The sequence below is a fragment of the Pseudophryne corroboree genome, chromosome 1, assembly GCF_028390025.1.
Source record: "Pseudophryne corroboree isolate aPseCor3 chromosome 1, aPseCor3.hap2, whole genome shotgun sequence".
Lineage (NCBI taxonomy): Eukaryota > Metazoa > Chordata > Amphibia > Anura > Myobatrachidae > Pseudophryne > Pseudophryne corroboree.
In genome coordinates, this window is record NC_086444.1 from 620,534,899 (window position 1) to 620,560,495 (window position 25,597).

Here is a 25,597-nt window from a genome sequence, read left to right on the forward strand (position 1 = left end):
CCAACGCACCCTAACCTCTGGCGGGAAAGGATATAATGCCAATAACATTTTAGAAATTATCAGTTGTTATCGGGGGAAACCCACGCATCATCACACACCTCATTTAATTTCTCAGATTCAGGAAAACTACAGGTAGTTTTTCCTCACCGAACATAATACCCCTTTTTGGTGGTACTCGTATTATCAGAAATGTGTAAAACATTTTTCATTGCCTCAATCATGTAACGTGTGGCCCTACTGGAAGTCACATTTGTCTCTTCACCGTCGACACTGGAGTCAGTATCCGTGTCGGCGTCTATATCTGCCATCTGAGGTAACGGGCGCTTTAGAGCCCCTGACGGCCTATGAGACGTCTGGACAGGCACAAGCTGAGTAGCCGGCTGTCTCATGTCAACCACTGTCTTTTATACAGAGCTGACACTGTCACGTAATTTCTTCCAACAGTTCATCCACTCAGGGGTCGACCCCCTAGGGGGTGACATCACTATTACAGGCAATCTGCTCCGTCTCCACATCATTTTTCTCCTCATACATGTCGACACAAAAGTACCGACATACAGCACACACACAGGGAATGCTCTGATAGAGGACAGGACCCCGCTAGCCCTTTGGGGAGACAGAGGGAGAGTTTGCCAGCACACACCAGAGCGCTATATATATACAGGGATAACCTTATATAAGTGTTTTTCCCCTTATAGCTGCTGTATAGTTAATACTGCGCCTAATTTGTGCCCCCCTCTCTTTTTTAACCCTTTCTGTAGTGTAGTGACTGCAGGGGAGAGCCAGGGAGCTTCCCTCCAACGGAGCTGTGAGGGAAAATGGCGCCAGTGTGCTGAGGAGATAGGCTCCGCCCCCTTATCGGCTGCCTTCTCACCCGTTTTTTTATGTATTTTGGCAGGGGTTAAATGCATCCATATAGCCCAGGAGCTATATGTGATGCATTTTTTGCCATCCAAGGTGTTTATTATTGCGTCTCAGGGCGCCCCCCCAGCGCCCTGCACCCTCAGTGACCGGAGTGTGAAGTGTGCTGAGAGCAATGGCGCACAGCTGCAGTGCTGTGCGCTACCTTGTTGAAGACAGGACGTCTTCTGCCGCCGATTTTCCGGACCTCTTCTGCCTTCTGGCTCTGTAAGGGGGCCGGTGGCGCGGCTCTGGGACCCATCCAAGCTGGGCCTGTGATCGTCTCTCTGGAGCTAATGTCCAGTAGCCTAAGAAGCCCAATCCACTCTGCACGCAGGTGAGTTCGCTTCTTCTCCCCTTAGTCCCTCGATGCAGTGAGCCTGTTGCCAGCAGGTCTCACTGAAAATAAAAAACCTAAACTAAAACTTTCACTAAGAAGCTCAGGAGAGCCCCTAGTGTGCACCCTTCTCGTTCGGGCACAGAGATCTAACTGAGGCTTGGAGGAGGGTCATAGGGGGAGGAGCCAGTGCACACCAGATAGTCCTAAAGCTTTCTTTAGATGTGCCCAGTCTCCTGCGGAGCCGCTATTCCCCATGGTCCTTACGGAGTCCCCAGCATCCACTTAGGACGTTAGAGAAATATATTTTAAATAAAAAAATAAGATTTTAAACCTACCGGTAAATCTTTTTCTCCTAGTCCGTAGAGGATGCTGAGGACTCCGTAAGGACCATGGGGTATAGACGGGCTCCGCAGGAGACATGGGCACCTAAAAGAACTTTCTAGAATGGTGTGCACTGGCTCCTCCCTCTATGCCCCTCCTCCAGACCTCAGTTAGAGAACTGTGCCCAGAGGAGATGGACAATACGAGGAAAAGATTTTGTTAATCTAAGGGCAAGATTCATACCAGCCCACATCAATCATACCATATAACCTGGAATACACCTAACCAGTTAACAGTATGAACAAACAGTATCGGTCCAAGACCGATTCTAACTGTAACATAACCCTTATGTAAGCAATAATAAGAATTTACTTACCGATAATTCTATTTCTCATAGTCCGTAGTGGATGCTGGGACTCCGTAAGGACCATGGGGAATAGCGGCTCCGCAGGAGACTGGGCACAAAAGTAAAAGCTTGAACTAGCTGGTGTGCACTGGCTCCTCCCCCTATGACCCTCCTCCAAGCCTCAGTTAGGATACTGTGCCCGGACGAGCGTACATAATAAGGAAGGATATTGAATCCCGGGTAAGACTCATACCAGCCACACCAATCACACCGTACAACCTGTGATCTGAACCCAGTTAACAGTATGATAAACGAAGGAGCCTCTGAAAAGATGGCTCACAACAATAATAACCCGAATTTTGTAACAATAACTATATACAAGTATTGCAGACAATCCGCACTTGGGATGGGCGCCCAGCATCCACTACGGACTATGAGAAATAGAATTATCGGTAAGTAAATTCTTATTTTCTCTAACGTCCTAAGTGGATGCTGGGACTCCGTAAGGACCATGGGGATTATACCAAAGCTCCCAAACGGGCGGGAGAGTGCGGATGACTCTGCAGCACCGAATGAGAGAACTCCAGGTCCTCCTCAGCCAGGGTATCAAATTTGTAGAATTTAGCAAACGTGTTTGCCCCTGACCAAGTAGCTGCTCGGCAAAGTTGTAAAGCCGAGACCCCTCGGGCAGCCGCCCAAGATGAGCCCACCTTCCTTGTGGAATGGGCTTTTACAGATTTTGGCTGTGGCAGGCCTGCCACAGAATGTGCAAGCTGAATTGTACTACAAATCCAACGAGCAATCGTCTGCTTAGAAGCAGGAGCACCCAGCTTGTTGGGTGCATACAGGATAAACAGCGAGTCAGATTTCCTGACTCCAGCCGTCCTGGAAATATATATTTTCAGGGCCCTGACTACGTCCAGTTACTTGGAGTCCTCCAAGTCCCTAGTAGCCGCAGGCACCACAATAAGCTGGTTCACGTGAAACGCTGAAACCACCTTTGGGAGAAATTGAGGACGAGTCCTCAATTCTGCCCTATCCGTGTGAAAAATCAGGTAAAGGCTTTTATAAGATAAAGCCGCCAATTCTGAGACACGCCTGGCTGAAGCCAGGGCTAACAGCATTACCACCTTCCATGTGAGATATTTTAATTCCACAGTGGTGAGTGGTTCAAACCAATGTGATTTTAGGAACCCCAAAACCACATTGAGATCCCAAGGTGCCACCGGGGGCACAAAAGGAGGCTGTATATGCAGTACCCCTTTGACAAACGTCTGGACTTCAGGCACTGAAGCCAGTTCTTTTTGGAAGAAAATCGACAGGGCCGAAATTTGAACCTTAATGGACCCTAATTTTAGGCCCATAGACAGTCCTGTTTGCAGGAAATGTAGGAAGCGACCCAGTTGAAATTCCTCTGTAGGGGCCTCTTTGGCCTCACACCACGCAACATATTTTCGCCAAATGCGGTGATAATGTTTCGCGGTTACATCCTTCCTGGCCTTTATCAGGGTAGGGATGACTTCTTCTGGAATGCCTTTTTCCTTCAGGATCCGGCGTTCAACCGCCATGCCGTCAAACGCAGCCGCGGTAAGTCTTGGAACAGACAAGGTCCCTGCTGGAGCAGGTCCTTTCTTAGAGGTAGAGGCCACGGGTCCTCCGTGAGCATCTCTTGAAGTTCCGGGTACCAAGTCCTTCTTGGCCAATCCCGAACCACGAGTATAGTTCTTACTCCTCTCCTTTTTATGATTCTCAGTACTTTTGGTATGAGAGGCAGAGGAGGGAACACATACACTGACTGGTACACCCATGGTGTTACCAGAGCGTCCACCGCTATTGCCTGAGGGTCCCTTGACCTGGCGCAATATTAGTTTTTTGTTGAGACGGGACGCCATCATGTCCACCTTTGGTTTTTCCCAACGGTTTACCATCTCTTGGAAGACTTCTGGATGAAGTCCCCACTCCCCCGGGTGAAGGTCGTGTCTGCTGAGGAAGTCCGCTTCCCAGTTGTCCACTCCCGGAATGAACACTGCTGACAGTGCTATCACATGATTCTCCGCCCAGCGAAGAATCCTTGCAGCTTCTGCCATCGCCCTCCTGCTTCTCGTGCCGCCCTGTCTGTTTACGTGGGCGACTGACGTGATGTTGTCCGATTGGATCAATACCGCCTGACCCTGAAGCAGGGGTTTTGCTTGACTTAGGGCATTGGAAATGGCCCTTAGTTCCAGAATGTTTATATGAAGAGATGTTTCCATGCTTGACCACAAGCCATGGAAATTTTGTCCCTGTGTGACTGCTCCCCAGCCTCTCAGGCTGGCATCTGTGGTCACCAGGATCCAATCCTGAATGCCGAATCTGCGGCCCTCTAGTAGATGAGCACTCTGCAGCAACCACAGAAGAGACACCCTTGTCCTTGGCGACAGGGTTATCCGCTGATGCATCTGAAGATGCGATCCGGACCATTTGTCCCGAAGATCCCACTGAAACGTTCTTGCATGGAATCTTCCGAATGGAATCGCTTCGTAAGAAGCCACCATTTTTCCCAGGACCCTCGTGCACTGATGCACCGACACCTGGCCTGGTTTTAGGAGATTCCTGACTAGCTCGGATAACTCCCTGGCCTTCTCCTCTGGGAGAAACACCTTTTTCTGGACTGTGTCCAGAATCATTCCTAGGAACAGGAGACGTGTCGTTGGAATCAGCTGCGATTTTGGAATATTTAGAATCCACCCGTGCTGACGTAACACTAACTGAGATAGTGCTACTCCGACTTCTAACTGTTCCCTGGACCTTGCCCTTATCAGGAGATCGTCCAAGTAAGGGATAATTAAAACGCCTTTTCTTCGAAGAAGAATCATCATTTCGGCCATTACCTTGGTAAAGACCCGAGGTGCCGTGGACAATCCAAACGGCAGCGTCTGAAACTGATAATGACAGTTTTGTACTACAAACCTGAGGTACCCTTGGTGAGAAGGGTAGATTGGGACGTGGAGATAAGCATCTTTGATGTCCAGAGACACCATATAGTCCCCTTCTTCCAGGTTTGCTATCACTGCTCTGAGAGACTCCATCTTGAATTTGAACCTCTTTATGTAAGTGTTCAAGGATTTTAAATTTAAAATTGGTCTCACCGAGCCGTCCGGCTTCGGTACCACAAACAGCGTGGAATAATACCCCTTTCCCTGTTGTAGGAGAGGTACCTTGATTATCACCTGCTGGGAATACAGCTTGTGAATGGCTTCCAAAACTGCCTCCCTGTCGGAGGGAGACTTTGGTAGAGCAGACTTCAGGAACCGGCGAGGGGGAGACGTCTCGAATTCCAGTTTGTACCCCTGTGATACTACCTGCAGAATCCAGGGGTCCACTTGCGAGTGAGCCCACTGCGCGTTGAAATTTTTGAGACGGGCCCCCACCGTGTCCGAGTCCGCTTGTAAAGCCCCAGCGTCATGCTGAAGACTTGGCAGAAGCAGAGGAGGGCTTCTGCTCCTGGGAAGAGGCTGCCTGGTGCAGTCTTTTTCCTCTTCCTCTGCCCCGGGGCAGAAATGAGTGGCCTTTTGCCCGCCTGTACTTATGGGAACGAAAGGACTGAGTTTGAAAAGACGGTGTCTTTTTCTGCTGAGAGGTGACCTGGGGTAAAAAGGTGGACTTTCCGGCCGTTGCCGTGGCCACCAGGTCCGATAGACCGGCCCCAAATAACTCCTCCCCTTTAAACGGCAATACTTCCATATGTCGTTTGGAATCCGCATCCCCTGACCACTGTCGCGTCCATAACGCTCTTCTGGCAGAAATGGACATAGCACTCACTCTTGATGCCAGGGTGCAAATATCCCTCTGTGCATCACGCATATATAGTAATGCATCCTTCAAATGCTCTATAGTTAGTAATATACTGTCCCTATCCAGGGTATCAATATTTTCAGTCAGGGAATCCGACCACGCCACTCCAGCACTGCACATCCAGGCTGATGCGATTGCTGGTCGCAGTATAACACCAGTATGTGTGTATATACCCTTCAGGATATTTTCCAGCCTTCTATCCGCTGGTTCTTTGAGGGCGGCCGTATCAGGAGACGGTAACGCTACTTGTTTAGATAAACGTGTGAGCGCTTTATCTACTCTAGGGGGTGTTTCCCAACGCGCCCTAACCTCTGGCGGGAAAGGGTATAGTGCCAATAATTTATTAGAAATTAGCACTTTTTTATCGGGGGAAACCCACGCTTTATCACACACCTCATTTAATTCATCTGACTCAGGAAAAGCTACTGGTAGTTTTTTCACTCCCCACATAATACCCTTCTTTGTGGTACTTGTAGTGTCAGAAATGTTCAATGCCTCCTTCATTGCCGTGATCATGTAACGTGTGGCCCTACTGGACATTACGTTTGTCTCCTCACCGTCGACACTGGACTCAGTATCCGTGTCTGGGTCTGTGTCGACCCACTGAGGTAACGGGCGTTTTATCGCCCCTGACGGTGTCTGAGACGCCTGGACAGGCACTAATTGATTTGTCGGCTGTCTCATGTCGTCAACAGTTTTTTGTAAAGTGCTGACATTGTCACGTAGTTCTTTAAATACAACCATCCAGTCAGGTGTCGACTCCCTAGGGGGTGACATCACTAATACAGGCAATTGCTCTGCTTCCACATCATTTTCCTCCTCATACATGTCGACACAATCGTACCGACACCCAGCACACACACAGGGAATGCTCTGATAGAGGACAGGACCCCACTAGCCCTTTGGGGAGACATAGGGAGAGTTTGCCAGCACACACCAGAGCGCTATATATATATATATATATATATATATAGGGATAACCTTATATAAGTGTTACTCCCTTTTATAGCTGCTGTTTATAATTTAGCTGCCAATAGTGCCCCCCCTCTCTCGTTTTTACCCTGATTCTGTAGGGACTGCAGGGGAGAGTCAGGGAGCCGTCCTTCCAGCGGAACTGTGAGGGAAAATGGCGCTTGTGTGCTGAGGAGATAAGGCCGTCGTGAAGGGGCGGAGCCTATCTCCCGCTTTTTTCTGGAAAACTGGCAGGGGTTTAATACATCCATATAGCCCAGGAGCTATATGTGATGTATTTCTTTTGCCATCCTAAGGTATTTCTGTTATTATTGCGTCTCAGGGCGCTCCCCCCCAGCGCCCTGCACCCTCAGTGACCGGAGTGTGAAGTGTGCTGAGAGCAATGGCGCACAGCTGCAGTGCTGTGCGCTACCTTAGTTGAAGACAGGAACGTCTTCTGACGCCAATTTCACCGGACCTCTTCGTTCTTCTGGCTCTGTAAGGGGGCCGGCGGCGCGGCTCCGGGACCCATCCAGGCTGAACCTGTGATCGTCCCTCTGGAGCTAATGTCCAGTAGCCTAAGAAACCCAATCCACTCTGCACGCAGGTGAGTTCGTTTCTTCTCCCCTTAGTCCCACGATGCAGTGAGCCTGTTGCCAGCAGGACTCACTGAAAATAAAAAACCTAAAATAAACTTTTACTCTAAGCAGCTCAGGAGAGCCACCTAGCATGCACCCTTCTCGTTCGGGCACAAAAATCTAACTGAGGCTTGGAGGAGGGTCATAGGGGGAGGAGCCAGTGCACACCAGCTAGTTCAAGCTTTTACTTTTGTGCCCAGTCTCCTGTGGAGCCGCTATTCCCCATGGTCCTTACGGAGTCCCAGCATCCACTTAGGACGTTAGAGAAAACTATATACAAGTCTTGCAGATTTTCCGCACTGGGACGGGCGCCCAGCATCCTCTACAGACTAGGAGAAAAAGATTTACCGGTAGGTTTAAAATCTTATTTTCTTTTACGTCCTAGAGGATGCTGGGGACTCCGTAAGGACCATGGGGTTTATACCAAAGCTCCCAATCGGGCGGGATAGTGCGGATGACTCTGCAGTACCGACTGAGCAAATGCTAGGTCCTCATCAGCCAGGGTATCAAACTTGTAGAATTTAGCAAAAGTGTTTGACCCCGACCAAGTTGCTGCTCGGCAAAGATGTAATGCCGAGATGCCCCGGGCAGCCGCCCAAGAAGAGCCCACCTTCCTAGCGGAATGGGCCTTTACTGAATGCGGTAACGGCAATCCAGCCGTAACATAAGCCTGCTGAATCGTGTTACAGATCCAGCGAGCAATAGTCTGCTTCGAAGCAGGCGCGCCAATCTTGTTGGCAGCATACAGGACAAACAATGCATCTGTTTTCCTAATTCTAGCCGTCCTGGCTACATACATTTTTAAGGCCCTGACTACATCCAGGGACATGGAATCCTCCAAGTCACTCGTAGCCACAGGCACCACTATAGGTTGGTTCATATGAAATGAAGACACCACCTTGGGAAAAAATTGAGGACTCGTCCTCAATTCCGCTCTATCCACATGAAAAATCAAGTAAGGGCTCTTGTAAGACAAGGCCGCCAATTCTGACACACGCCTCACAGATGCCAAGGCTAACAACATGACCACCTTCCAGGTGAGAAATTTTAACTCCACCGTTTTAAGGGGTTCAAACCAGTGTGATTTAAGGAACTGCAACACCACGTACAGGTCCCATGGTGCCACTGGGGGCACAAAAGGAGGCTGGATCTACTTTTACAAAAGTCTGGACTTCTGGAAGAAAAGCCAATTCCTTCTGAAAGAATATTGACAAAGCCGAAATCTGTACTTTAACAGAGCCTAACTTTAGGCCCATATCCACTCCTGTCTGTAGGAAGTGGAGAAAACGACCCAGATGGAAATCTCCCGTAGGAGCATTCTTGGTTTCACACCAAGAGACATATTTCCGCCAGATACGGTGATAATGTTTTGACGTTACCTCCTTCCTAGCCTTTATTAGAGTAGGTATGACCTCCTCCGGAATACCCTTCTCCGCTAGGATCCGGCGTTCAACCGCCATGCCGTCAAACGTAACCGCAGTAAGTCTTGGAACAGACAGGGCCCCTGCTGTAACAGGTCCTCTCTTAGAGGAAGAGGCCAAGGATCTTCTGTGAGCATCTCCTGAAGATCTGAGTACCAGGCCCTTCGAGGCCAGTCTGGAACAATGAGTATTGTCTGTACTCTTTTTCGTCTTATGATCCTCAACACTTTTGTGATGAGAGGAAGCGGAGGAAACACATAGACCGACTGGAACACCCATGGCGTTACCAGAGCGTCTACTGCTATTGCCTGAGGGTCCCGGGACCTGGCACAATACCTCCAAAGCTTCTTGTTGAGGCGTGACGCCATCATGTCTATTTGAGGAACTCCCCAGAGACCCGTTATCTCTGCAAAGACTTCTTGATGAAGTCCCCACTCACCTGGATGGAGATCGTGTCTGCTGAGGAAGTCTGCTTCCCAGTTGTCCACTCCCGGAATGAAGACAGCTGACAGAGCGCTTACGTGATTTTCCGCCCAGCGAAGAATCCTGGTGGCTTCCGCCATCGTGACTCTGCTTCTTGTACCGCCTTGGCGGTTCACATGAGCTACTGCTGTGACATTGTCTGATTGAATCAAAACCGGTAGGTTGCGAAGAAGATTCTCCGCTTGTCGAAGGCCATTGTATATGGCCCTTAGCTCCAACGCGTTGATGTGTAGACAGGACTCCTGGTTGTCACGATCTAGGTAATTCCTTATCAGTATTTACCTTCCAAATGCCTCCTGAGACTGTCCCAGTGTTCCAAGCCTGGATTCCATCTGCACTGTCTGTGTGCAGCACGCTGCATCTCATTGTCTCAAATCTCTTTACTGTGATTCTGGCAGCTTCATGGTTAAAGCTCACATTCAAGTTACAAACAATCTTTCCCTCCAAAAGCTACCATGGGCACAGCCATGTTTTCCTAATCACATGTTACCTTTCAGCTATCAGCTGCACTCTGCTCTCAGCCTGATTACACAGCAGCTGCACTCTGGTCTCTGGTTAATCAGCCAGCCAATCCCTGCTACCCAGCAGGTATAAATATCCTGTTCCTGGGGTGGAAAGATGTCAGTGCTTCAATTGTCTTCAGTGATTCCAGTGTGCAGTTCTCCCATGGACTTTCTCTGCAGTACAGCCTGACTCCCTGGTGATTATACTCTGCAGTGTAACCCGACACTCCAGTCTACCCTGATTCACCTGTGTCTGAACTCCGGCTTCCCAGCAGCCATTCTCCAGCTTCTTCTCCAGCGATTCCCAGCATCACTTCATGCTTCACCTGTGCTTCTAAGTACAATAGTGCATTTCTATCTGCGAACCCCAGCTTCACTCAAAGCTTACCAACGATCTCAAAGTAACCATCGGTGTTCCGTCATCGATTCCAAGTCACCATCGGTGTTTCGTCATCGATCCCAAGTATTTCTCTGAACTGTGTTTCCTATTACCAGTACCAAGTCATCAGTATTCCTCTGAACTGTGTTTAATAAAACCTTTGAACTTTCCCTTGTTGTCGTGGTCACGCCTTCGGGCATTTGTTCTAAAGGTTCCCTGCATGTCCAAGAACCCTGTACTGCCTCCCAGGTACACATATACCTCAGCCCCTACAACTGAGGCTTCCCCCTGGTCAGCACCAGCCTTCAGTTGTGACAGTAAGCACTGACTCAATGGATCCGGCCGGAGACCAGGTCCAAGCGACCAGGCCGATGCAAGAATTTGCAGCCTGCCTTGAACGTCAGGAGACTGCACAGGGCCATGTGATCCGCTGTCTCCAGGACCTCTCCTCTCGACTGGATGGAATACAAGTAACCCTCCGTGGTTCAGGGGCGTCCAGTGTGCCGACTGCAGTACCTTTGGTGGTATCCCCACCCACCATTCCCGTTTCTGCTCCTTGTCTCCATTTACCGACACCTGCCAAGTTTGATGGTTCCGCAAAAGCCTGTCGGGGTTTCCTAAATCAGTGTGAGATATATTTTGAGTTACAGCCTGGCAGTTTCCCAACTGACCGCACCAAGGTTGCTTACATCATCTCCCTCCTCAGTGGTTCTGCCCTCGATTGGGTATCACCTCTATGGGAGAAATCTGATGCCCTGCTCTCTTCATATGCAGATTTCGTGGCAACCTTCAGGCGCATCTTTGATGAACCAGGTCGTGTGACCTCTGCCTCCTCTGATATCCTTCGGCTACGTCAGGGGACACGAACAGTCGGTAAATATCTGGTACAGTACCAGATCCTAGCGTCCGAAATTTCCTGGAATGATGATGCTCTTTACTCAGCCCAAGGAGGGGCGTCTGTGTCTACAGCCCAAGGAGGGGCGTCTGTGTCTACAGCCCAAGGAGGGGCGTCTGTGTCTACAGCCCAAGGAGGGGCGTCTGTGTCTACAGCCCAAGGAGGGGCGTCTGTGTCTACAGCCCAAGGAGGGGCGTCTGTGTCTACAGCCCAAGGAGGGGCGTCTGTGTCTACAGCACAAGGAGGGGCGTCTGTGTCTACAGCACAAGGAGGGGTATCCAAAGTTCAAGCTCTAGTAGGGGCATATGAGTCTTCTCAAAAAGGAGTTTCTGATCTGTCAACCCCAGGAGGGGTGCTGGAGAAAACAACCCTGAGAGAGGTGTCTGATTCATCAACCCCAGGAGGGGTCCCCAAAGTTTCAGTCCCAAGGGAAGTATCCAGAGCCAAGTTCCCAGATGGAAATTTTTGTGCTACAGATGCAGTTATAAACTCCTGTTTGCCGTCTTCAGAGAGCACCACCCTGTTGGCATCCAGCATGGACCAGGTCCAGGATGGTCTAACTGAACACTCGGATACCACTCATTCCGGTTCTAACCGGATTCTGACTCCTTCAGTTCCAGCTGATTCAACTGTCTTTAGACTCAATCCGGTTCCATCCGTCTGTCTGAAGATTCCTTCGGTTACAGCCGATTCCGATATCTCTGGACCCAATCCGGTTCCATCCGTAGGTCCAAAGACTCCTTCAGTTCCAGCTGATTCAACCGTCAATCCGAAGACTCCTCCGGTCCCAGCCGGTTCAAGCTTTTCTGGACCCAATCCGGTCCCATCCGTCTGTCCAGATCAGCCTCCTTCGCTTCCAGCCAATTCCAATACCTTCGGATCTAATCCGGTCCTATCCGTCGGTCTAAAGTCTCCGCCGGTCTCAACCGGTTCAAGGTTGTCTGGACTTAATTTGGTCTCGTCCATAGATCCGGTACAGTCTCCTCTGGTCCCAGCCAGTTCAAGTTCATCAGGATTCAATCTAGATCCTTCCATTTGTTCAGGTAAAGAACTTATAAGAAGTGTCCTGGGGCCACTCCTAAAGGAGGGGATGCTGTCACGATCTAGGTAATTCCTTATCAGTATTTACCTTCCAAATGCCTCCTGAGACTGTCCCAGTGTTCCAAGCCTGGATTCCATCTGCACTGTCTGTGTGCAGCACGCTGCATCTCATTGTCTCAAATCTCTTTACTGTGATTCTGGCAGCTTCATGGTTAAAGCTCACATTCAAGTTACAAACAATCTTTCCCTCCAAAAGCTACCATGGGCGCAGCCATGTTTTCCTAATCACGTTACCTTTCAGCCTATCAGCTGCACTCTGCTCTCAGCCTGATTACACAGCAGCTGCACTCTGGTCTATGGTTAATCAGCCAGCCAATCCCTGCTTCCCAGCAGGTATAAATATCCTGTTCCTGGGGTGGAAAGATGTCAGTGCTTCAATTGTCTTCAGTGATTCCAGTGTGCAGTTCTCCCATGGACTTTCTCTGCAGTACAGCCTGACTCCCTGGTGATTATACTCTGCAGTGTAACCCGACACTCCAATCTACCCTGATTCACCTGTGTCTGAACTCCGGCTTCCCAGCAGCCATTCTCCAGCGATCCCCAGCATCACTTCATGCTTCACCTGTGCTTCTAAGTACAATAGTGCATTTCTATCTGCGAACCCCAGCTTCACTCAAAGCTTACCAACGATCCCAAAGTAACCATCGGTGTTCCGTCATCGATTCCAAGTCACCATCGGTGTTCTGTCATCGATCCCAAGTATTTCTCTGAACTGTGTTTCCTATTACCAGTACCAAGTCATCAGTATTCCTCTGAACTGCGTTTAATAAAACCTTTGAACTTTCCCTTGTTGTCGTGGTCACGCCTTCGGGCATTTGTTCTAAAGGTTCCCTGCATGTCCAAGAACCCTGTACTGCCTCCCAGGTACACATATACCTCAGCCCCTACAACTGAGGCTTCCCCCTGGTCAGCACCAGCCTTCAGTTGTGACACTGGTCTGACCATAGTCCCTGAAAATGTCTTCCTTGGGTGACTGCTCCCCATCCTCGGAGGCTCGCGTCCGTGGTTACCAGGATCCAGTCCTGAATGCCGAACCTGCGACCCTCTAGAAGGTGAGCACTTTGTAGCCACCATAGAAGAGACACCCTGGCCCTGGGGGACAGTGTTATTTTTTGATGTAATTGTAGATGGGACCCAGACCATTTGTCCAGAAGATCCCATTGAAACGTCCTTGCATGGAACCTGCCAAAGGGAATGGCCTCGTAAGTTGCCACCATTTTCCCCAGAACCCGAGTACATTGATGAGCTGACACTCTTTTCGGCTTTAGTAGTTCTCGGACCATGTTCTGGAGGTCCTGGACTTTTTCCAACGGGAGGAAAACTTTCTTTTGTTCCGTGTCCAGTATCATGCCTAAGAACGGTAGTCGAGTTGTCGGAACCAACTGTGACTTTGGTAGATTGAGAATCCACCCATGTTGTTGAAGCACTCTCTGAGAGAGTGACACGTTCTCCAGTAATTGCTCGCTTGATCTCGCTTTTATCAGGAGATCGTCCAAGTATGGGATAATTGTGACTCCTCGCTTGCGCAGGATCACCATAATTTCCGCCATTATCTTGGTGAAAATCCTCGGGGCCGTGGACAGCCCAAACGGCAACGTCTGAAACTGATAATGACAATCCTGTACTGCGAATCTCAGGTACTCCTGATGAGAGGGATATATGGGGACATGAAGGTAAGCATCCTTTATGTCCAGTGACACCATAAAATCCCCCCCTTGCAGGCAGGCTATCACCGCTCGGTGCGATTCCATCTTGAATTTGAATCTTTTCAGGTACAGGTTCAGGGATTTTAGGTTTACAATGGGCCTTACCGAACCATCCGGCTTCGGAACCACAAATAGGGTTGAATAATACCCTTTTCCCTGTTGGCTCAGGGGAACCCTGATAATCACTCGCTGTTGACACAGCGTTTGAACTGCAGCTAGCACTACTTCCCGCTCTGGGGTAGAAGCTGGTAAGGCAGACTTGAAAAATCGGAGTGGGGGCACCTCTTCGAATATCAGCTTGTAGCCCTGGGAGACTATTTCTATCACCCAAGGGTCCACGTCTGACTGAACCCAGACTTGGCTGAATAGTCGAAGGCGTGCCCCCACCTGTGCGGACTCCAGCAGGGGAGCCCCAGCGTCATGCGGTAGACTTCGTGGAAGCCGGGGAGGACTTCTGCTCTTGGGAACCAGCCGCAGCAGGTGTCCTCTTGCCTCTACCCTTACCTCTGGCGAGGAAAGAGGAGCCCCGACCTCTTCTGGATCTATGCGACCAAAAGGACTGCATCTGATATTGTGGGGGTTTCTTTTGCTGTTGGGGAACAAAAGGTAAAAAGGTCGACTTACCCGCGGTAGCTGTAGAGATCAGGTCCGCGAGGCCGTCCCCAAACAATACATCACCTTTGTAAGGTAAAACCTCCATATGCCTTTTTGAGTCTGCATCCCCCGTCCATTGGCGGATCCATAAGGCTCTTCTTGCCGAAATAGCCATAGCATTGGCTCTTGAACCCAGTAAACCAATGTCTCTTTGAGCGTCCCTCATATATAAGACTGCATCCTTAATATGAGCTAATGTTAACAAAATTGAATCCCTATCTAGGGTATCAAGGTCAGCTGACAGTGTATCCGTCCAAGCTGCTACTGCACTACATACCCATGCCGACGCAATTGCTGGTCTAAGCAAAGTACCAGTATGAGTGTAGATAGACTTTAGTGTAGTCTCTTGCCTGCGGTCCGCAGGATCCTTAAGGGCCGCTGTGTCAGGGGACGGTAGCGCCACCTTCTTGGAAAGGCGTGTTAAGGCTTTGTCCACTGTGGGAGAGGATTCCCAACGTACCCTGTCCTGTGTAGGGAAAGGGTACGCCATAAGAACCCTTTTGGGAATCTGCAGTTTCTTATCTGGAGTTTCCCATGCTTTTTCACATAACTCATTAATTTCATGGGAAGGAGGAAAGTTTATAACTTGTTTCTTTTCCTTTAAACATGTGTATCCTCGTGTCGGGCACCGAGGGCTCATCAGTGATATGTAACATCTTTTATTGCAATAATCATGCACTGAATACTTTTTGTCACCCTGGGGTGCAATCTTGCTTCATCATAGTCGACACTGGAATCAGAGTCCGTGTCGGTATCTGTGTCCCTTATTTGTGAGAAGGGACGTTTCTGAGACCCCGACGGGTCCTGTGAGTCGGTATAATCCGTAGATTGATTACCTGCCGACGCACTGGACTCTGCTGTGTCCAGTCTTTTATGCAGTGAAGCTATACTAGCATTTAACATATGCCACATATCCATCCAATCCTGAGTCGGCACCGCCGACTGAGACACACCACTCATCTGTTCCACCTCCTCTTTGGATAAGCCTTCCGTTTCAGACATGCCGACACACGTACTGACACCCCCCACACACTGGGATATAACTATAAGGGAACAATTCCCTAAAGAAGGCCCTTTGGAGAGACAGAGAGAGAGTATGCCAGCACACACCAGCGCCAACTGACCCAGGAAAAAAACAACAACCCCGATAGCGCTTTTATATATATAAATGTATATAGATTTCCCCACTCACTGCGCCTTAATTATGTGCCCCCCTCTCTTTTTTTCAGCCCTCTGATGCTCAGCAGGGGAGAGTCCGGGGAGCCAGCGTTCTCTGCAGCCTCTGTGGAGAAAATGGCGCTGGTTAGTGCTGAGGGATCAAGCTTCGCCCCCTCACGCGGCGGGCTTCGGTCCCGCTCGTGAATTTGAAAAAAATGGCGGGGATCCGTGGTTTACTGCCTCCACAGCCTAACTACATACTTTTTTGCCTAAAACGAGGTTAATTGCTGCCCAGGGCGCCCCCCCTGCGCCCTGCACCCATCAGTGCCATGTGTGTGTGTAAGTGTGGGAGCAATGGCGCGCAGCTTCCTGCTGCGCGCTTACCTCATGAAGATCTGAAGTCTTCTGCCGCCTGATGTCTTCTTATGTCTGACATACTCACCCGGCTTCTTTTTTCCGGCATCTGTGAGGAGGATCGCGGCGCGGCTCCGGGACGAACTCCAGGGTGAGACCTGTGTTCCGACTCCCTCTGGAGCCAATGGTGTCCAGTAGCCTAAGAAGCAGAGCCCTTAACTCTTAAGAAGTGGGTCTGCTTCTCTCCCCTCAGTCCCACGATGCAGGGAGTCTGTTGCCAGCAGAGCTCCCTGAAAATAAAAAACCTAACAAAATTATTTTTACAGAAAACTCAGGAGAGCTCCCTGTAATGCACCCTATCTCCTCTGGGCACAAGATCTAACTGAGGTCTGGAGGAGGGGCATAGAGGGAGGAGCCAGTGCACACCATTCTAGAAAGTTCTTTTAGGTGCCCATGTCTCCTGCGGAGCCCGTCTATACCCCATGGTCCTTACGGAGTCCCCAGCATCCTCTAGGACGTAAGAGAAATATTATTGAATCAACTTACATAACATAATGGCCAGCTCTAAATTACGTACTTAAGCATACCAATAAACTCTTGGGACTTCAATGAAAATGAAATATGCTTGTGTTTACAAATAATACGGTAAATTAAGTAGAGTGCATTTGAAGTAAAGTCCTAAAGTCTTATTTCTAATCATGATAATGATTTTAGGAAGCAATTACAGTTGATATTACTCAAGACAGAGCAATATAAGTAAACATATAATCTTTGGCCACAGACTTTTGCACGCTAGTGTATGTGTTGATTGTTTTAAGAGCATAACAACTTGTTTCATCCTTGAAGAGTTTGGAACGTTTGGATTTTTTTTTCCAACACTGCTGCATATTTTATTGTAGGAATCATTACTTTGTGTATTTTTATAATGGAGTATCATATCAGTGAAAATACAAGGGTAGTCCAGAAAGTAGAGACTGATTGGCTGCTTTTTAAACAGAGTACCTTTGTCTACTTCTCCACATAATCACCTCCAGTTGCTGACTACAATCTTTAATTTTTCATCACATCCAAAACGTTTTCCATTTAAGAACTATTTTACCTTAGTAAAAAGGTGAAAAAACGTTCGGAGCAAAGTCCAGACTATAGGGTGGATGATCAAAAATCTCCCACCCACAACTGTGATAAGTGCCCCAGTCGATCTTCACCATGAACTGTTCACACCACCACACATCTACTTTAATTGACAGTAAGTTTCGGCAGGCCTTTCTGAGTATTCAAAAATCAAATAACACTCCTCATTTCAAAGTTAGAGGGACTCTGTATCATAGGGTTCATAACAACGCACAACACCATCATACACAACCGTAACTGTACGCCACTCGCACAGCACTTAGAAAACAGGTTAAGGAGACCAAGGGAGCGAATCAAATGTTTGAGAGTTTGTTAGCCCCATGGGTGTCTACCGGAGCTATTCAAATGTTGCTCTGATCAGACACCCATTAGCCGCATCAGTCACATTTCAGCTCACACCTACGGAGGCTGCAAGCTGAAATGTGTGAAAAGTCGGCTGTTTGGGCGACTAAACAGGACTTTTCCCAGTCGCACCCATTAGTTTAGACGGGTTTTGCTGCTTATACGGCTAAACCCCGTCTAACTGGGCTCGATAAGCATGATAATTAAAGGGCGCCTAAAACAACTGAATAGCAACAATGGGTGTTATCGCGTAAGAACAAACATTTGAATAGCCACCAAGTGTCATGAATTTGGGAGGGTGAATGACCTGTGCGGCAGGAATACGCAAAACGATCTTTACTTTCAGAATTACCCTTGTATATTTAGCCCACGTTTGCCATTCTCAAAAGTTTTTCTCTCCAATGATCTGTCAAGTTATTTAGAAGATGAAAAAATGAAGGGACAATGAAAACGAATATAAATCAAGTGTATTAAAGTTAAATTACTCAATAATTAAAGGCCTGCTATTACGTATTACTGAATAACAGTTGACACATTTGAACTCCTGGAGATTTTTTTTTCCAGACTGGTATGCCTTCTAAGTACATTACTGTTGCAACAGTGACATGGTTCCGCCAGAGGCAAGTGGTTTCAATTCATTCCTATGGCAGCTATAAGATGGTGCTTTTCCATTCTCCTTTATTGGAGGGTCTTAGTTAGATGGATTGACCTGACTGGTCTTAATACTACATACAATTATCAAAAGCAAAAGTAGGTCACACTGGGGGGTAAAATTACCTGAGAAATTCATTTTTCGAGATTTTTTCCAATGTTTCACCCGTTTTTTTGGTTGTTTTATTTTACAGGATATACAATTTGGTTGCCTGTAAAAAAAAAAATTTTCACGAAAACACACAGGTTCAGTGAAACCCGTGTGTTTTTGGTAAAAACAGCACCGCTTTCCGGGGATGTTGTTTTGCCTGCCTGAGGCAGGCGACACAAAATACCTAAATGAGCGGCGCCGGCTTACTGGGGCTAATTGGATATTCCCCGCTGAAGCAAAAGGCCACGCCTAATTGGATAACCCCCACTGAGAAAAGTATGACTGGACAACATAATTTTGACATGATGATCGGTTCACATGCGTGCCCTCCCCCACCTCTTAAATTGGAGAAATAAGAGCAATGCATATGAAGGGAAATACTTAAAACTGAGATCTACATATGTTGTTTAAAATTAAATGAGCCCATTTGCTCTGTTTGTCTTAAAAAGAAAATGCATTGCACAGAATTATAATCAAAACCTTCAAGGGGGATAGTGATTTTGACCCCACCTTATTTTCACAAATACCTTTTCTATGTACTCACAATCAGCAAAGCAGGGGGAAAGATCTGCAGACCCTCCAGAAGCCAGGGACGGAGACATCTGTGTAGGTTGTGTGGAAACTTGATCCTGAGTAAAAACATAACGGGGCACTAAGTACATTTCTAGACAAAACAATTTATATAAGCGTTTAGAGGTCTTGAATCCAGGTGCAGTTTGCCTTGTGGTTATTACCTGGTGCAGACAGACAAGGGGCTGCGTGGATTCAGATAGAGTATTCTCTATTTCACTGTCTGATAAAGGGTCTGATGCTTCATAGCCATAAAATGACAATAAATCCTGGAAGGCCAGCTCCTCCTCTTCCACCTGAAACAAAATTATACTCAGTTCAACAACACCCCAAAAAACATTCACATCTCTCTAAACCATATTTAACTTCTAACCTGTATGTCCCGAGTGGCCCAGGATGCTTGCTGCTCCTCCTGCGCCAGTGTCTCAGCTAATATTAACCCTTTTTTGGCAGTGGACTACTGAAGGATACAGAGCAGGTGAAGAGGTTACAGTTTGAAACAAATTGCATGTAGTACTGCATGCAGCCAGATGGTGTCCCTAAAACCACACAAAATACATTAATTCCCATCAGAGACTACAATAATGATAATCCTTTATCTAGTTACAATTGCAGGCTTTAATAAATAAAAAACACACAAACAGGATTTACAGTATAGCTACAAATCTAATACAGATGTGTAACAGGCCTGCAGCTGTAGCCAAAGAAGCCATAGCATGTATTGTAATAAAATGACGTGTTCAGGAATGATTTCATGAGTAGCAGCTATGGCTTGCTGGAGCAGCATGAGAAGGGGGCTCACAGGCAAGTTCCTTGTAGCATGTACAAAAGAACAAAGTTAATCCAGCGAGGAGATATACCTACAGTGTGCAAGCCCCATGTCTCCGGGAGCTGTGCTATTTGCATGACTTCACCTCCACAGAGGAACGTTCTGAAAACTGATTCAGAGTCAATGCATTGGGCGAGATTCAGCGACTAGATTTCCTCCTCTGTGGTAGTTGGCCTAAGATATCATTACCCCCCATGTTATGTACATTGTGGTCTGTGATGCTACATAAATACATTTACACAGTATCTTATTCGTTCACGGTGTGTACTGACGGCACAGGGAGGGAGTTAGAGCTGGAGAACTACTGCCATTACATACACAGGCTGGATACAACGTATCTATGAGCATGGATACAATAATGACAGCGGCTGCTACTTCTCTGCGGACACCTGTGTGGGGGGCCAGCCGCAGCCGCCACTCACCGGCTCTTTATTATCAATGGGTGACACATGCGAGGCAGTTGGGGCTGACAGGTCTGTGCCCCCTCACACACAGGCACAAGGACACACATACAACACCGGGCACTGCCGCCGATGCTGTGAGCTCGAAGGAGCGTTACCCCATCCACCACAGCCAGTACGCGAGTGACTGCACTATATTTTATATATGTATATCACACGTAGGTAAAACTTCCGGCAGGACCCAGTGTGAGCCGCATGCATCGCTCTGTACCCTCCCCGCAGGGTCCCTCCGGGCGGAGTCAGCCCCGGTCGTGCCACACCCTAGTCCCGGTTACCTCCAGCCGCCGAGCACCGGAGCAGGAGGAGCAGCGTGGCCCGGATGTGAAGGGCGAACACGATTGGCAACCAGGCGGAAGGAGGGGCGTGGCCCAGGTAGAGGCGTCACGTGACGCGCATGGGCTCACACAGCTTGGGAGACCCCCATAACCGGCGTTGAGTGCGAGCTGGAACCGGTGTAGTTAGCGGTCACCAGCAGCGGCCACAGGGGGCGTCGCTGTGGCCGAGCCTGGCATTCCGGGCAGCACATGGGTGCTTGGAGGACGATGTGTAAACCGTTAGAAGCATAGCCAGCTAGCTAGAGGTGGGAGATATGGGGATTTGGTTTTCTTTCTCATCCATGAGAAGTTGAGACAGGTTACCTTTGAGAAGGAGATTTATGAAACAATGGAGAGAGATAAAGTACTAACCAATCTGCTCCTGTCATTTTTCAGCTGTTTGGTTAATACTTTATCTCCAGTCTCCCAATCTTTGATAAATCCCCACATCCCCGTAGTGACGATAATAAGAATTTACTCACTGGTAATTCTATTTCTCGTAGTCCGTAGTGGATGCTGGGTACTCCGTAAGGACCATGGGGAATAGATGGGCTCCGCAGGAGACTGGGCACTCTTAAGGGCTGTAACACACTGGCCGGTTTCTCCCGGATGGCAAAAAGCCGGACAAACTTTGTCCGGCTTTTTGCCATCCGTGAGAAACCGGCAGAGTCTTGCACACAGGACGGCTTTGAGCCGTGTGTGATGCTGTGCGCATGCGCAGCATCAGACACGGCTTCAGAAAAAAACGTGTGTGAAGTGAAAGCTCCCCTTCACACACACGGTTCACTGGCTGCAAAGACGGCCCGGCGGCCGCCGGACCTTCCAGTGGTGAGACCCGGCTGCAACCCGGCAGCCGGGGCCGTGCAGTGTGAAGGGACCCTAGCCCTCACACTGTTAACTACAATGCCGGCACGGGAAAAAGCCGTCCGGCTTTTTCCCGGCCGGCAAATGCCGGGTAGTGTGTTTTAGCCCTAAAGAAAAGATTAGGTACTACATCTGGTGTGCACTGGCTCCTCCCTCTATGCCCCTCCTCCAGACCTCAGTTAGGGAAACTGTACCCGGAAGAGCTGACATTACTAGGAAAGGATTTGGAATCCAGGGTAAGACTCATACCAGCCACACCAATCACACCGTACAACTTGTGATAACTATACCCAGTTAACAGTATGAACAACAACTGAGCCTCATTCAACAGATGGCTCAGAACAATAACCCTATAGTGAAGCAATAACTATATACACGTATTGCAGAAAGTCCGCACTTGGGACGGGCTCCCAGCATCCACTACGGACTACGAGAAACAGAATTACCGGTGAGTAAATTCTTATTTTTTCTGACGTCCTAGTGGATGCTGGGTACTCCGTAAGGACCATGGGGATTATACCAAAGCTCCCAAACGGGCGGGAGAGTGCGGATGACTCTGCAGCACCGAATGAGCAAACTCAAGGTCCTCCTCAGCCAGGGTATCAAACTTGTAGAATTTTGCAAACGTGTTTGATCATGACCAGGTAGCAGCTCGGCAAAGTTGTAAAGCCGAGACCCCTCGGGCAGCCGCCCAAGAAGAGCCCACCTTCCTCGTGGAATGGGCTTTTACTGATTTAGGATGCGGCAGTCCAGCCGCAGAATGAGCCTGCTGAATCGTGCTACAGATCCAGCGAGCAATAGTCTGCTTAGAAGCAGGAGCACCCAGCTTGTTGGGTGCATGCAGGATAAACAGCGAGTCAGTTTTTCTGACCCTAGCCGTCCTGGAAACATAGATTTTCAGGGCCGGACTACGTCCAGCAACTTGGAAGCCTCCAAGTCCCGAGTAGCCGCAGGCACCACAATAGGTTGGTTTAAATGAAACGCTGATACCACCTTAGGGAGAAATTGGGGACGAGTCCTCAATTCTGCCCTGTCCATATGGAAGATCAGATAGGGGCTTTTACATGAGAAAGCCGCCAATTCTGACACACGCCTAGCCGAAGCTAAGGCCAATGACCACTTTCCACATGAGATATTTTAGCTCCACGGTCTGAAGTTGCTCAAACCAATGTGATTTTAGGAAATCCAACACAACGTTGAGATCCCAAGGTGCCACTGGAGGCACAAAAGGGGGCTGAATATGCAGCACTCCCTTGACAAACGTCTGAACTTCAGGCAGTGAAGCCAGTTCTTTTTGAAAGAAAATAGACAGGGCCGAAATCTGGACTTTTATGGATCCCAATTTTAGGCCCATAGTCACTCCTGACTGTAGGAAGTGCAGAAATCGACCCAGCTGAAATTCTTCTGTTGGGGCCTTCATAGCCTCACACCAAGCAACATATTTTCGCCATATGCGGTGATAATGTTTTGCTGTCACATCCTTCCTAGCTTTTATCAGCGTAGGAATGACTTCAACCGGAATGCCCTTTTCCATCAGGATCCGGCGTTCAACCGCCATGCCGTCAAACGCAGCCGCGGTAAGTCTTGGAACAGACAGGGCCCCTGCTGTAACAGGTCCTGTCTGAGAGGCAGAGGCCAAGGGTCCTCTGAGATCATTTCTTGTAGTTCCGGGTACCAAGTCCTTCTTGGCCAATCCGGAACGATGAGTATAGTTCTTACTCCTCTCTTTCTTATTATCCTCAGTACCTTTGATATGAGAGGAAGAGGAGGGAACACATAAACCGACAGGTACACCCACGGTGTCACTAGAGCGTCCACAGCTATCGCCTGAGGGTCCCTTGACCTGGTGCAATATCTTTTTAGCTTTTTGTTGAGGCGGGACGCCATCGTGTCCACCTGTGGCCTTTCCCAATGATTTACAATCAGCTGGAAGACTTCTGGATGAAGTCCCCACTCTCCCGGGTGGAGGTCGTGCCTGCTGAGGAAGTCTGCTTCCCAGTTGTCCACTCCCGGAATGAACACTGCTGACAGTGCTAGCACGTGATTCTCCACCCATCGGAGAATCCTTGTGGCTTCTGCCATCGCCATCCTGCTTCTTGTGCCGCCCTGTCGGTTTACATGGGCGACCGCCGTGATGTTGTCTGACTGAATCAGCACCGGCTGGTTTTGAAGCCGGGGTTTTGCCTGACTTAGGGCATTGTAAATGGCCCTTAGTTCCAGAATGTTTATGTGTAGGGAAGCTTCCTGACTCGACCATTGTCCTTGGAAGTTTCTTCCCTGAGTGACTGCCCCCCAACCTCGGAGGCTTGCATCCGTGGTCACCAGGACCCAGTCCTGTATGCCGAATCTGCGGCCTTCGAGAAGATGAGCACTCTGCAGCCACCACAGCAGAGACACCCTGGCCCTCGGGGACAGTGTGATTAGCCGATGCATGTGAAGATGCGATCCGGACCACTTGTCTAACAGATCCCACTGAAAGATCCTTGCATGGAACCTGCCGAATGGAATTGCCTCGTAAGAAGCTACCATCTTTCCTAGGACTCGCGTGCAGTGATGCACCGACACCTGTTGTGGTTTTAGAAGATCTCTGACCACAGATGACAACTCCTTGGCCTTCTCCTCCGGGAGAAACACCTTCTTCTGTTCTGTGTCCAGAATCATACCCAGGAACAGCAGACGCGTCGTAGGAACTAGCTGCGACTGGGATATTCAGAATCCAGCCGTGCTGTTGTAGCACTTCCTGAGATAGTGCTACTCCGACCAACAACTGCTCCCTGGACCTCGCCTTTATAAGGAGATCGTCCAGTACGGGATAATTATAACTCCCTTCTTCCGAAGGAGTATCATCATTTCGGCCATTACTTTGGTAAATACCCTCGGTGCCGTGGACAGACCAAACGGCAACGTCTGGAATTGGTAATGGCAGTCCTGTACCACAAAACGGAGGTACACCTGGTGAGGTGGGTAAATGGGGACATGTAGGTAAGCATCCTTGATGTCCAGTGATACCATGTAATCCCCCTCTTCCAGGCTTGCAATAACCGCCCTGAGCGATTCCATTTTGAACTTGAACTTCCTTATATAAGTGTTCAAGGATTTCAAATTTAGAATGGGTCTCACCGAACCGTCTGGTTTCGGTACCACAAACATTGTGGAATAGTAACCCCGTCCCTGTTGAAGGATGGGAACTTTGATTATCACCTGCTGGAGGTACAGCTTGTGAATTGCCGCCAGTACTACCTCCCTGTCCTGGGGAGTAGCTGGCAAGGCTTATTTGAGGTAACGGCGAGGGGGAGACGTCTCGAACTCCAGCTTGTATCCCTGAGATACCACTTGTAGAACCCAGAGATCCACCTGTGAGCGAACCCACTGGTCGCTGAAGTTCCGGAGACGGGCCCCCACTGCACCTGGCTCCACATGTGGAGCCCCAGCGTCATGCGGTGGACTTAGTGGAAGCAGGGGAGGATTTTTGTTCTTGGGAACTGGCTGTATGGTGCAGCTTTTTCCCTCTACCCCTGCCTCTGGGCAGAAAGGACGCCTCTACCCCTGCCTCTAACCCGCTTGCCTTTCTGAGGCCGAAAGGACTGTACCTGATAATACGGTGCTTTCTTAGGTTGTGAGGAAACCTGAGGTAAAAAAGTCGACTTCCCAGCTGTTGCTGTGGATACGAGGTCCGAAAGACTGTCCCCAAACAATTCCTCACCCTTATAAGGCAAAATTTCCATGTGCCTTTTAGAATCAGCATCACCTGTCCACTGCCGAGTCCATAATACTCTCCTGGCAGAAATGGACATTGCATTAATTCTAGATGCCAGCTGGCAAATGTCCCTCTGTGCATCTCTCATATATAAGACTACGTCTTTAATATGCTCTATGGTTAGCAATATAGTGTCCCTGTCAAGGGAATCAATGTTATCAGACAGGGAATCAGACCACGCTGCTGCAGCACTACACATCCATGCTGAAGCAATAGCAGGTCTCAGTATAGTACCTGAGTGTGTATACACAGACTTCAGGATAGCCTCTATCTGCAGGCTCCTTTAAGGCGGCCGTATCCTGAGAAGGCAGTGCCACCTTTTTTGATAAGCGTGTGAGCGCCTTGTCCACCTTAGGGGATGTCTCCCAGCGTAACCTATCCGTTGGCGGGAAAGGGTACGCCATTAGTAACCGCTTAGAAATTACTAGTTTCTTATCTGGGGAACCCCACGCTTCTTCACACAATTCATTTAACTCATCAGATGGGGGGAAAAGTCACTGGCTGCTTTTTCTCCCCAAACATAATACCCTTTTTTGTGGTAAC

General features: G+C 48.9%; 1 protein-coding gene across 1 annotated transcript in view; it reads right to left on the bottom strand.

Annotated features, from left to right (window-relative positions):
• The window catches only part of MIER2 (MIER family member 2), a 117,332-nt gene extending 97,597 nt beyond the window's left edge, over positions 1 to 19,735 (bottom strand). The window contains exons 1-4 of the mRNA XM_063954689.1: positions 19,694 to 19,735; positions 19,203 to 19,286; positions 18,994 to 19,125; positions 18,804 to 18,888 (exon numbers count right to left, since the gene is read on the bottom strand). Coding sequence (XP_063810759.1) covers positions 18,804 to 18,888; positions 18,994 to 19,125; positions 19,203 to 19,286; positions 19,694 to 19,735 — 343 coding nt within the window. The remainder of the gene's footprint in view (positions 1 to 18,803; positions 18,889 to 18,993; positions 19,126 to 19,202; positions 19,287 to 19,693) is intronic.
• Positions 19,736 to 25,597: the final 5,862 nt, after the last annotated feature.